The sequence below is a fragment of the Carassius gibelio genome, chromosome B10, assembly GCF_023724105.1.
Source record: "Carassius gibelio isolate Cgi1373 ecotype wild population from Czech Republic chromosome B10, carGib1.2-hapl.c, whole genome shotgun sequence".
In the NCBI taxonomy this organism is placed as follows: Eukaryota; Metazoa; Chordata; class Actinopteri; order Cypriniformes; family Cyprinidae; genus Carassius; species Carassius gibelio.
This window is the reverse complement of record NC_068405.1, coordinates 8,206,662-8,219,611: the sequence shown is the minus strand read 5'-3', so window position 1 is coordinate 8,219,611 and position 12,950 is coordinate 8,206,662. Positions and strand designations below refer to the sequence as shown.

The window sequence follows — 12,950 nt, the reverse complement described above, 5'->3', positions numbered from 1 at the left end:
TGTGTGCTGGATGAAAAAAATTACATATAAATATATAACATTGCTGCTTGAGTTATTAATCTTCTTTCTTAGGGCTGTTTGAAACGATTATTATTATTATTATTATTATTTGTGTTTCTGTTGAATAGCTCTTTTTTTGTATTTCTCCTTATGTTTTAGATAAAAATGTGTAAAATTACTGTTTCATTTTTTAAATATGAATCTTCTTTCTAAAGGATAAGAAATAAAAGCCAAATATATGCATATAGATGCATATAGATCTATTATTTCATTTTATTACTGTTTATTATTTAAGTGTATTGCATTGCGAGGTTTGTATTTCCCATTTTATATTAATCTGTTTAAAAACTATTTTAAAAATATTAACTTTATTATTATTATTATTATTTAACAATTATTTTATAACATTACTGTTAATTAGTCAATTTTATTGAATTAATAATAATTACTGTATTTCCCTATACTTTTTGTATAAAAATACATTCAAATGTTTATAAATGTTCTTTCTTAATGCTATTTGGAGAATTTTTTTTTTCTAGACATAGGAGTAAAAATAATAATAATAACAAGTTTTGTTATATATTATCGCACTTAATGCTTTTAAACAAAGTATAAATGGGATTTATACATGAAATTTCTATGTAAACCCGCTGTATATTTACAGCTTTGATGTGTTCAAATTTTTCGATATGGCTCATTTTCCTAATGTAACTGACTCATGACGTCATGAGGGAGCTCAAGAGGCGAGTCTCGCATTCTGTACACAAGTGCGAACATCTCCACAAATACTCACAAGAAAGAAAATACTGAACAAATCCACTTTTCACACAGCCAATCACGTGCCATAATCCAGCAAATCCTAGTAATTCCCAGCATTCTTCAGCTGAATTACAAACGTGGAAGCTAATTCATAATTGATGCTTAATTATCAATCTGATTTGGTACAATCGTTACCTATGCATAGGAAATAAGTCAGACCCTGAGGACTGATAGTCCACAGGAAGCACTCAGACTTTAGGGAACTGCTTGAACTGGAATGTATGTCAGTACACGCCACAACAGCAGATCACTGGCCTAACGTTGCAGACAGATCAGCTGGCTGATGGGGTGTCATCCATATGCACCCACCCAGAATTTCCCCCTCATTTCCCAAAGACGCATCTCACTGCCCTTGAGACGTCCCATCAGAGGGACCAGGAGGCATTTCTATGACAACACCACGATCAGGTGTTTGCTCTCCGAGTGTTGAGGTCACAGTCTTGGCACATGAGACGTCGGCCCTTTTACACACACACACACACACACACACACACACAAACACACACACACACACACAGACCCCACAGCACAGCAAAACAAAAAATGCCCCCTGTGGCACGCAGCTGACTGATGGTGTTTGACAGGAGTCAGTGTGTGCGCGAGTGTTTTAATGTGGGACTGGCTCTATCAAAATGCAAAAGAGCGCTCCTTTATTTTTAATAGGCCAAGAGGGTTGCCAATAACAGGAAGTGCAGGGAGGCTTTGAGATGACCTAATTCCTGCTCTGTGGTGAGCTGAGGTCGTGCTGCACTCTTCAGACTTCTGATGCTAATTATTTGAAGTGGATTGCAGGTGTATGCCCATCCCTATTGAGTAGTAAAGCACAAGGAAAAGTTACTTTTAAAAGTAATGCATAACAATATTGTGTTACTTAGTTACTCTTTGTGGAAAGTAATGCATTACATTACTTTTGCTGTACTTTTTGTCACCCTGACTGGGTTAGCATATAACAAAACAAAAAAAAGTTATATTTTTAGCAACTTTAAAGGCCCTTTCACACCAAAAGAGAAATGAATAATCTTCCGGTTGAAGGAAATGCCTCTGTTCATGTCTCTCAACATGGGAATAGGAGAGCTGTCAGTGAATAAACGAGAAAACAAAGCAATTTACGTTACTTTTTTTTATTTTTTTTAATGGTTACTTTACCAGTTACTTAAAAAAAGTAATAAGTAGGCCCTAGAGATCACATCTTTATTCAGATTTGTGTGTGTGTGTGTGTGTTAATTCTTTAATGGTTTATTGATCTGAGCTATGCTATCTGCGTAAATTTACAGCTCTGTACTCGTACTGTAGTTGTTTCATTTGTGTTTATTTTCATTCATCTTATAAAATATTAGGGAAAGGCAATGTTAATAATTCAATGAAACATAACTGAAGACTCCAGCAAGTCTTTGAAGTTCTGAAAGAGACTCGCTTGTCCCATAGAAAAAGTACCTTGGAATACCATATAAATACATTCAGTGTACCGTAATTCCACCGCAGTCATTTTTTATTTCATGATGACTTTACATAGACCCTCTGGCGAAGCAGATGGCAGCCGTACAGTCGGTTTCAAGACTACAGACTTCACAGTCAAGAGTCGTTGCACCTAAATTTTCTGCAAAGCACAAGAGGGAGAAACGAGTGCAGTGAAAAGACAGAAGAAAAGGGGGAGGATAGAGAGACTGAGGCCTGATGCCAAGCCTGCTGAAATTATACAAGAGGTTTAAAATGTCACATTGTACATTTGTAAACCTCGAGTTAACGTTCTGATTTGCATACTCGGGAGGTCAGTAACATTGACTGAACGAATACAGCTCATGACAAACTGACACAACATCACCTGTATAATAACTGCTTGTTCATCTGTGAAAATGTCATCATGTAAGTCCGCTCTGGCTGTTTTAAATAAATAACACGGTATCTTGTTCATTCCAGTTAAAACAGGGTTTCAGCCTGAGGTTTAAAACAATTTTAACCCATGCTTAAAGACAGTATCAAAAGGATGTATATCATACATGAGAAAGAAAAATGGCTTAACACACAACCAAACTGTCTTAGATCAGAAACAAAATGTTGTTTCATGGGGTCTGATATCACACTGAGCTTACGAATCAGACCACGATCGAATACACATCATTCCATGCATACTAAATTAATAAAATGTTCCCAATTCACTGGCCATGTAGTCTGAGCACAAACCCTGCGCTGCTGTTCCTCACGGCACAGTGAGCCAGACACTTGAAATATGGAGATAAAAACTGTCTGTAACACTTTAGAATAGATAACACTTGTTAACTACAACATTTCTCTCAATAAAGTCTTAATTTGCTGCTTATTAATAGTTAGTAAGGTAGTTGTTAGGTTTAGGCATTGGCTAAGATTGGGGATGTAGAATAAGGTCAAGTAGATAAAGGCATTATTATGTTCTTAATTAGCACTAATAAATGGCTAATATTCTAGTAATATTTATGCTAATAAGCAGCTAATAGGTGTTACCTATTCTAAAGTGTTACCAAACTGTCTTACCTTCACACTATGTTTATATACAGTGACTCCTTCTATTGTCATCTTTCTGAACACAAAGCTTGGTCTTGTCCATATACTGTCCTAAAAAAGGTACAAAAGCTGTCAGTGGGGCAGAACCTCAAAGGGTACAAATATATATAATTTAGGTACTAATAAGCACCTTTAAGGTATGCACTGCCCAAGTGACAGCTTTTGTACCTTTCTGAAAGCGATGAGGGAAAATAGATGGTGATTTATACGTTCATGCTCCAAAAAGCAAAAAAAAAGTAGCTAAAAAGCAGTCTACACTACTAGTATATGGGTATGAAATCTGCTGCAGCATTTTGCCATTCGATACGAATTTGAGAACTGTGACAGATGGAAAATGTTCAATTAAATTTGGCTTCAGAAGATTTGAAAAACATTCATATGGAATGTTTTTATAGTGCTTAGGGTGCTTATGTTCCATAAATCAGTGACAAATTTATGGAAAAAAGTAGATTCAAAATTCTCTTAACGTCTTTAGTTTTCTGTGGTTCAAGAGGACACCATATGATTATGAAACTTTGTCATATGAGAGAATCTTTGTGTGAGGATACACAGTGTACATTATCCCTGTTCACATGGATCAATGAAAATGACTTTAAAAATGCTTATTATGCATGGCAGGCCAGTAGTTGGCGATGTAACTTTGTCAAGAAAGATTACACTTGTGCACAAATACACACACTTATAGAATAAACAATTAATTTGCGTGTGCATGACATCACCGTTTTCACAAATTAATTTTTTTGTAGTTTACTTGGAGACGATTACAGTATTGTTTTCAAAAACTTGCACTGTGAAACCTGTTTTTAAACATTTGCATTGCCAGGCCCTAAAAAACGTCTAAAATGCATTAAAAAATTCCTGTTTTTAGTTGAAAATGGTGTCATGAAAACGAGAATTATCATCCTTTAATGTTTTTTTAAGAAATTAAGGTCATCTTACTGTCCAAAGGAGCTGATCTGAAATAAAAAATAAATAAAATTAAAATGATCTGTATGTGGATCTGTATGTTCATGTAAACATGGTTATCAATATACATCTCTAAAATATGCACATCATCAGCTTAGTACTGTTGGTATGATCTCTAGTGCCTCATCTGACCTGCATATGTGTGTGTTAAACACCAGAGAGCGTGTGTGGGTGTGTGTTTGAAACAGAGACAGACTGAGAGAGAAAATCTAGGAAACAGAATTCGTTTTAAGATCTAATATGTTGGGATATAGGTCAGCGATGACAGATATGGGGATTTAATGGAGATTTGGTTGGTGCAAGACAGCATGGATAGATGAAGGGATAATGCAAAGATGGTTTTCTGGGAGATAAGGACATGATAGGGGCATTAAGTTGGCTTAAGTTGGGATAAAGGGACAGCAACACCGAATGGGCAACAGATGGACAACTTCTTAAAATTGGGATCCCTGGGTCAACCGTAGGTAAGGGTCATAGGACTGGGTGAATTTATTGTATGTGTCTGTAGATGGACAGAGCTCAAACCTCAAATATAAATGACTCAAAGTAAAAAATGTTTGTAATCCAAAATGTCACACAAAGGTTTGAAACATACTCTACACCAGGGATAGGCAACTCCGGTCCTGGAGGGCCACTATGCTGCAGAGTTTAGCTCCAACCCTAATTAAACACACCTGAACAAGGCAATCAGTGTTTTCAGGATTACTCGATAGATACAGGCAGGTGAGTTTTTATGAGGGCTGAAGCTAAACTCTGCAGGATAGTGACCCTCCAGGACCGGAGTTGCCTATCCCTGCTCTACACCAATGGTTGTACTTGAGGACAAAGACTTTAAATTGAACATCAAATAGCAACCCAACACAAAAATGTCTTTAAAATTAAAGTCATGTCTTTAACCAAGAACTGGATAAAATCTGCCTATGCATAGGGCCTGGGATCTTGTGCAGCGCCCCTGGTGACAGCCTATGGTAAAGAAAATGGTAGAGCTTATGTAATTGCTCTCCTCTCAGGCATAGAAAAACATTTACCTTTACGTTTACCTTTTTAGAGTGAGTTTACTTAAAAACAGCGATTGTATCCTCTCGTCGCTGGAAAATATAATGTAGCGATTCAGTATTTAAACTGTATTTAATAAAATTTGTGGGGCAGCGTTGACAAGTTTATTTTCTCCTGGATGTATGAGCTGCGCGATTTCCGATATGTGTGTGTGTGTGTCAGTAAGCAGCTCATTAATACAGAACGATAATTAAAGGCTCAAATGCACACCAGCACACCAGTATATGTAAGAGCTAGACGACGAATGATGGCGTGTGACGTCGTGGTAGTGGTGTCCCAATCCTTGGGGAATATTTTCTCCCCTACCCCTTGACACTTTGTTTCAAGGGACAAGGGGAAGGGGTAGGCGGAGGGTTAGGGGAAGGGGGAAGGGGTATAAAATAGAATTGGTATTAGGCCTTAAAGTTACATTTACATTTAAAGTTACATTTATCGCCCCCTTGAGTATGGAGGTTTGTTTCTACCACAGTTATCCAAGAGCATGCATTAAGTACGTACAAGTGAACCAATTGCTTGCAAGAGGTTGGAATTAGCATTCACGTATACTTTTGAACATTAGTGTAAAGTATGTTTCAGGGTCTAAATCATATTTCACATCAGTGTGGCAGGTGATTTTGACACCAGCTGTTCTGTGATCTCTCACTGCATTGGGTCAGTGCTCAGTAGGGCCGACTGGATTAGCTCTACCCCAGAGAGCAGACTCAATGACAGGCGCTGACCTGTGAATGTTTTTTTGCGTCTATGCTTTTCCTTTCACCCAGAGGAGCAGCTGCACTCAATCACATGCGATCTGAGTGATTGCAAAAGCTCTTCTAATTGGTGGAAATGGAATTAGGTTTCGGTTAAATGAAATGCCATGATTGGTGGAAGAAGAGAATGGGGGTGATGAGTGAAATTGGGTGATGAATCATGCTGGATGTTATTCATGACAAGCCATGGGGGTTTGAAGATAAGCACCTCTGAATGGGTTGGTGTTTGTGCATGAATTTACCCAAGGGTTTTTCGGCAAATATGTCCTACAAGATGCAACAAGAGACCAAAATATGAGACCAAGTACTACAATGAACTTTGAATACTTATGCTTGGAAATTTTAGACAAGGTTGGCATGACAGCAGGAGCATGAGTTCCTGATCATTGTCTGCTTTGTTTCTTAGATTGTAGGTCGGAGGCATTCAATTAAAGTTTTAGGAGGTTCATTCTCTATATTTCCTTCTTTGCAAATATGGCTTAAATACCTATTAAATTAAATGAGCAGTGTGCATTATTGTACATTTCCAAGTTGGCAGCAAAAGTGCTTTGTAAAAAATATGAAATAATAAGTCCTAGACAAAGTAGTCTACAAGTCTGCTTAGTCTAGTATACATAGTTAAATGTGAAAGTGTGCACCTGTTGTCTTAAGTAGTCTTTTCTAATGGGTAAATACTCTTTATACTTTATATTAAAATTGTGAACACAAATACTTATGCTTATGAAAATATGAATCCATGTGAAATGATTTGTATGGAACTGTTTGGGGTCCAAATTCTACTATTAGGAGACTGTTCTGTTGAAGGTTGTATCTGATTTTCCAAACCCATGTTTTCTGGTTTATTTGACCTCTGGAAAGCATATCTGATTGGATTGACATTCAGGTATCCAACAGCATAACATGTAGACTGGACTAAACTCTGTGAGAGATGTTGATTTTATATCCCACAACTTTTACCGTCAGTGTCTGCTGCTGGTGCTACATCATGTTCCAGAAAGTGTAATTGTTTTTCACAATGCATTGCTCTCTTGCTTTGTAAAATGCTTGAAGGGTGTGTGTGTGTGTGTGTGTGTGTGTGTGTGGTGCATGAGACACATGAAAGCACCAGGCCGAATCACACAATAGGAGGTTTCCATGACAACCAGAGCTTCAGTGCTGGGGGGGGGGGGGGTGGTTGGGGTTTGAGCAGCATAGGTCCTATCACCCCCTTTCCATCTCTCCTTCTATCTCCTCTGGATCTTGATTTTTTTTTTTTTTCGTCCCTGTGTCTCTGTAGAGGTTACATATGTGTGTTTGTGTGTGTGTGTGTGTGTTTGCGCATTTGGTCAGGTCATTTCCCCCAGCCCGTGCCTCATTAAACTGCCAGAAGTGGTTTCTCTGTGGAAGAAAGAGGGCAGTGAGAAAGACATCTTAGCCCTCCAGGAGCAGCTCTAAGTGGGGCAAGGGGACGTGAAACAGCCCAGGTGTCTCTCTGGCGTCTTCAGACATCAGTGTTTGAAAGCAGAACGCAGCTTGATCTCATTCAGTCTTTCTTCAGGCTCTGTAATAAGTGAATCTCTGCAGAAATGACAACGCATGCTTGCTAAGACTAATTCAGCACACCTTCCTCATCTCTTCTGATTTCATCTCGTCTCATCTCTTCTTTTAGTTTGTCACAATGTCTTACTTTATTTTGCTCTCATTGTATCTCAACTCACATCTCCTCATCTTTTTTCTTGTCTTACCAGGTCTCGTCTTTGCTTATATAATTTCTTAATCTCTTCTCTTCTCTTCTCTTCTCTTCTCTTCTCTTCTCTTCTCTTCTCTTCTCTTCTCTTTCTTTCTCATTTTGTCTCATCCACTAATTTAGCCTCATCTGTTCTTCTCTTGTCTCGATTCTCCTCATCTTTGCATCTCGTTTTCAACTTTTCTTGCCTCGTCTAGTCTCGCTTTTGTCTCATCTCATTTCACTTCGTCGTCCTGTCTCATCTTATCTTTTCCTGTCTCAATTCATACAGTTTTTGCATCTTTTCTCACCTTGCTTTGTCTTAATTTTGTCTCGCCTAAGTCTCATCTCTCCTCATCTTGTCTCATCTTGTATTGCCTTGTTTTGCTTTGCTCTTATCGAATCACTTCATTTCATGTTGTCTTCTATGATCTCTTCTTGTCTAAAGATTTGCATCTTCTCTTGCCAGTTTTTGTTTAGTATTTGCCTCATCTCCCCTCTTTTCGTCCTGTCTTTTCTTGACATGTCTCATCTTGTCTCTTCTCTCCTTTCTTACCTCAATTCACCTCTTTGCATCGTTTTGTCTTGCTCTTGTCTCATCTTATCTTTGCTTGTCTCAGTTCATCTAGATTTTGCATAATTTCTTGCCTTGCTTTGTCCCACCTTCAACTTGTCTTTTTTCATCATCTCTTCTCATTTTGTCTCATCTTTTTCTTGTCACGGTTGGAGAGAATTTAAAAAACAAATTGAAAAAGGGTCACCCATCTCCTGTGGGAAGTACCTCTCATAAGTCAGTATGAAGTACTCATATCAGCCTAGCCCTGTTATCGCTCACACTTTGAGTTTTCCTCATAGTCCAAAAACGAGAATATATGAGACCAGAATATTGTACCTTGTGGCCATCTTCAAGCAGCAAAAGACAATTACAGACTCCAGTATGAGATTACGGAGCGGTCTGGTTAGGCCCAGGTGGTGGATTCGGCCCCTGGAGGCAGAGACGAAAGCAATAACTCCCTACACTTGACCTTGCCTCGCTATCTTTCTACACTTCACGCACATACACACAACCAGTTAAATGACACGGGATTGCTGAAATCTAGAATCTTTTCCTGTTCCCCTGTGTAAAAGACAGTCGAAGAGGTAAAAGAAGCAGATGTTTAATCGATTTACCTCAGACAGAGAGAGGAAGAGACCATTAGAGTGACCAAGAGCTGCAAAATTGATCCCTCATCTCCCATATTCACCGACTTTGAGCCCTGTTACTGCCCTAAGCTTTGTCTGTTGTCTTTTTATTGACTTCATTACAATGCAGCCGTTGTTTGGACTAGTTTTCCTGTGTCACCGAGGGTCGAGACCTTCGCCTTCAACTATCACGCTCATAGATTACACATTATTTCTGCTGGACACAGAGTTCCTTTGTCTAAATGGACACACTTGGGACGGTTCTTTGGGTGAGACAAGGAAGTCTCGTTCTGCAATGTGTATTTGTATTCTTTTATTGGTTTTTAGCAACAGGGTTGGACATTAGATTAATTATAAAGAAGAACTATGTGCAGTGAAGCTCTACGTGACTCAGATTACTTTTTAATTTCTCATATGGATTGATATGTCAGTTTGATAAGCGAGGCAATAAACCTTACAATTGTTGTTCAAGAATGTTTTTTTTCTTTCTCAAGAGTGATCAGTAGTTTGCTGTGTCATATACTTGTGTTCATGAAGTAGGGCAGTGTGACTTATGTGCTGGTTTTGTGTTTTTTTACTTCAGTTCTCCAAGGAGAAGTACCTGCTGGAGTCGCCCCCGGAGAAGCTCAGGAAGGAGCTGGAGGAGGAGCTCAAACTCAGTAGCAGTGACCTGCGGAGCCACGGCTGGTACCATGGCCATATTCCACGAGAGGTGCGTTTGTGGGGCAAGACAACCAGAATTCGGAAGAAACGGAATAGGGTTTGGTCCACTTTGCAACCTATTCTGGACCCTTAGACAAAAAGCAACTGATGTAAAAGTTCCTTTTGGATTTGGAGGTGGATTTGTGTCAAATTGGTTATACCACAATAATGAACCAGTGTACAAAAATTATGGAAGCTTGTTTCTGCCACTGAGTAAAAATAAAAAAGCCACTTGCGACTTTTTATCACAGAAAATTTTCTCACCTTTTTTCTAATAATTGCATTAGATAAAGTCACAATTGCATGCTATAAATTCAGAATTGGGAGATATACATTTGCAATTGTAAGAAGATACTCAGTCGTTTTTTTCCTCTGAATTGGACATTATAACTCAAATTTGCGAGTTTATATCTCACAATTCTTACATTATTTGTTGTAACTGCGAGTTTATGTCCAGCAATTCTGACATAAAACCTTTGAATTGTGAGTTTGTCTCACCATTCTGACTTTATTTCTTGTGAATTTATAGTTTAAATTACTGTTTTCGCAGTGGTACTATAGAACCCCAGAAGAACTGACAGGACCTTTCGGTGAACAGTTCTTAAAATAACCATTTTGTGCAAGTGTAAGGAACATTTTAATAATTTAAAGAACTTTACAGAACCTTATGTACAAAAGAAAGGTTCAGCTGATGTCAAGGGTTCTTCATGGAAACATCACTGCTATTAAAGAATCATTATTTTTGAGAATGTAGTTTATTTGCTACTGGGAGCTTCAAAAAAACTCTAAATAACTTTTAAAGATTTGATGGTAATTGATTTATTTCATCCTTAAAAGTGCTTGTTGTATCATCCCGGTACCTTTTTATGGTTTAGGAAGACCACTGAAAACTCATGTGTCCTTAATCTTGGAAGTTATGTAAAGCTAGACAATCAAATCTGAACTATTGATTCCAGGCAGGTGTTTGTGTGCAATATGCATCATATGTTCAGCGAAAGGATTGTCTGCCATCCATGGCTATGCCTTAACAAAATCCCAAACTGTTCTCTCAAACAAACAAAGCAATAGCAAGTGCCAGTGTTTCACCCTTCGGGAAACTGCCAACACAACACTTAGTTATCTCTGCATATTAGGCAGTAATGGATGAAAGTATTTCAACTTCAAAAGGAACACACGCCTCACCTTTGAAGAGAAGTCCACGCCATGATATAAAAACAAGTGTGCAACTGGAGAAGTTGTTCAATACAAACTTTGTTAGCAGTTTTCGAGTGTTGTCTGGTTTAAGGTATTATATATTTGCTTGTTTTGTGCATGTTCGTTTAGGTTAGATATAAAAGAGAGACAGTGTTTGTGTCCTTTTTGCACCATAGAGGTGTCAAACCACAGCCCACACTGTCTCTACTATGAGAGCAGCCATCTGGGCATTAGCATAATGTATTCTTGCTCAAGCTGGAGTAAAGAGAAACTCCAGCCCTCTCTATTAAAAAAATATAGCTAGTCGCCATGGCGATACGCCCCCATGCTCACTTCTGACCTCACCAAATGTACTGTTGCGCCATCTGCTGGAACAGAGGCATGCAGCACAAATGTAGCACTAGCTTTTAAAACTTGTGTAAAATACACAAGATATTCTATTGATTCACGGTGATGTAAAAATGTTTACACAAATGTCACAAAATGTCATTTTAATTTATTTATTTACATTTAAAATGTGTTTATTTAAAAATAAAGTAAAAAAAAAACGGTGTCATGTTGAGCTGGGGTGCATGTTAGAAATTTGGGTTTGAGTCCAGCTTGTAACATTTCCTTTAATAATCCCTTTTCTTTTGTGTCAACACAGGCTTCAGAAACTTTGGTTCTGCGTAGCGGAGACTTCCTCGTACGGGACTCCCTGTCGACCGTGGGTGACTATGTCCTCACGTGTCGCTGGCAGCAGGAAGTCATCCACTCTCGGATCAGTAAAGTCCTGGTCAAAAGCGGGCAAACCAAAATCCAGTACATGCTGGAGCATGAGAGCTTCGACTCTGTCCCCACGCTGGTCAGGCACCACGCTGGCACGGGACGACCCGTGTGCCCACGCACCGGAGCTCAGCTGCTGTGTCCCGTCAACCGCACGCTGCCTCTGAGGTACCTGGAGGCCACGTTTGCTTTGGCCGGTGGGAGACCGGGATCTGCACATTCACCTTCGACCCCGAGGGGGGCGCACATCAAGAGACGAAGCGTTACTATGACGGATGGACTGACCACAGAAAAAATTATTCCTCACAGGTAGACCTTCATCATTATTACCATCATCTTATGTAATAATGTAGCAAACTCATACAGCCCCTTTTTTTGTTTTTTTTGTTTTGTTATCATACACATTTAGTTTTTTAGTGACCATCTGTGGTTAAATGGGTTCAGAGTCTCCAAATATTAGTTTGTTTTGTTTGGTTTTGCTTAGTTGTTTGTTTTTGTTGTTCTGCTTTGTAACCACGTTAATGTTTTTAGTGATCATCGGGATTGGTTAAGAGTCTCAAAATAGTTTTGTTTTTGGTTTGTTTTGGTGTTCTAATCATATTTCTTTAGTGTTTAATTCAATTGAGCTGTGACTCAAAGTAAGATATTAAAATGTTTTGTTTTGTTTTGTTACCATATGCATGTAGTGTTTATGGTAACCATCTGGGGATAAATTGGTTCAGTTTTAAAATAACATTCTGTTTTGTTGTTTTGTTCTTGATGTTTGTTTGTTTTTTAACCATATTCATTTAGTGTTTTTAGTGATCACCAGGAGTTAAATTGTTTTAGTGAATTAAAAAATACTAAAGTCTCAAAATAGCATTATTCAGTTTGTTTTTGTTTTCTTTTGGTTTCTTAACCATATTCATTTAGTTTTAGTGTGCCCCATGTCAAGATTTGTTCTTTGATTATCAAATTCATTTGGTTTTTTAGAGACCACCAGAATTTAAGATGGTTCAGAGACACTTTCACTTTCAATAAAAGACTTAAAGATATTAAAATGTTTTTTTTTTTTTTTTTTCTGTTTTCTAATTATATTCAATTATGTTTCAATTCATTATGTTTTGTTCTGTATATGTATTGGATATATATCCTAATCTTGAACAGGTTCAGGTGTCTCAGGTCTGAGATCAGGCTTATTAATAGCTCATATACACATGTGCCAAAGATGCAGAAGTGATGTGCTCATGTCTTGGATGTCTTGTATTATTAGTGTGACACAGTCTACAGAGCCA

At 38.1% G+C, this 12,950-nt stretch overlaps 1 protein-coding gene across 1 annotated transcript in view; it reads left to right on the top strand.

The window, feature by feature from the left end:
* LOC127966628 (SH2 domain-containing protein 3C) overlaps positions 1-12,950 on the top strand; it is a 44,552-nt gene that overhangs the window by 21,401 nt on the left and 10,201 nt on the right. The window contains exons 4-5 of the mRNA XM_052567756.1: positions 9,599-9,727; positions 11,558-11,985. Coding sequence (XP_052423716.1) covers positions 9,599-9,727; positions 11,558-11,985 — 557 coding nt within the window. The remainder of the gene's footprint in view (positions 1-9,598; positions 9,728-11,557; positions 11,986-12,950) is intronic.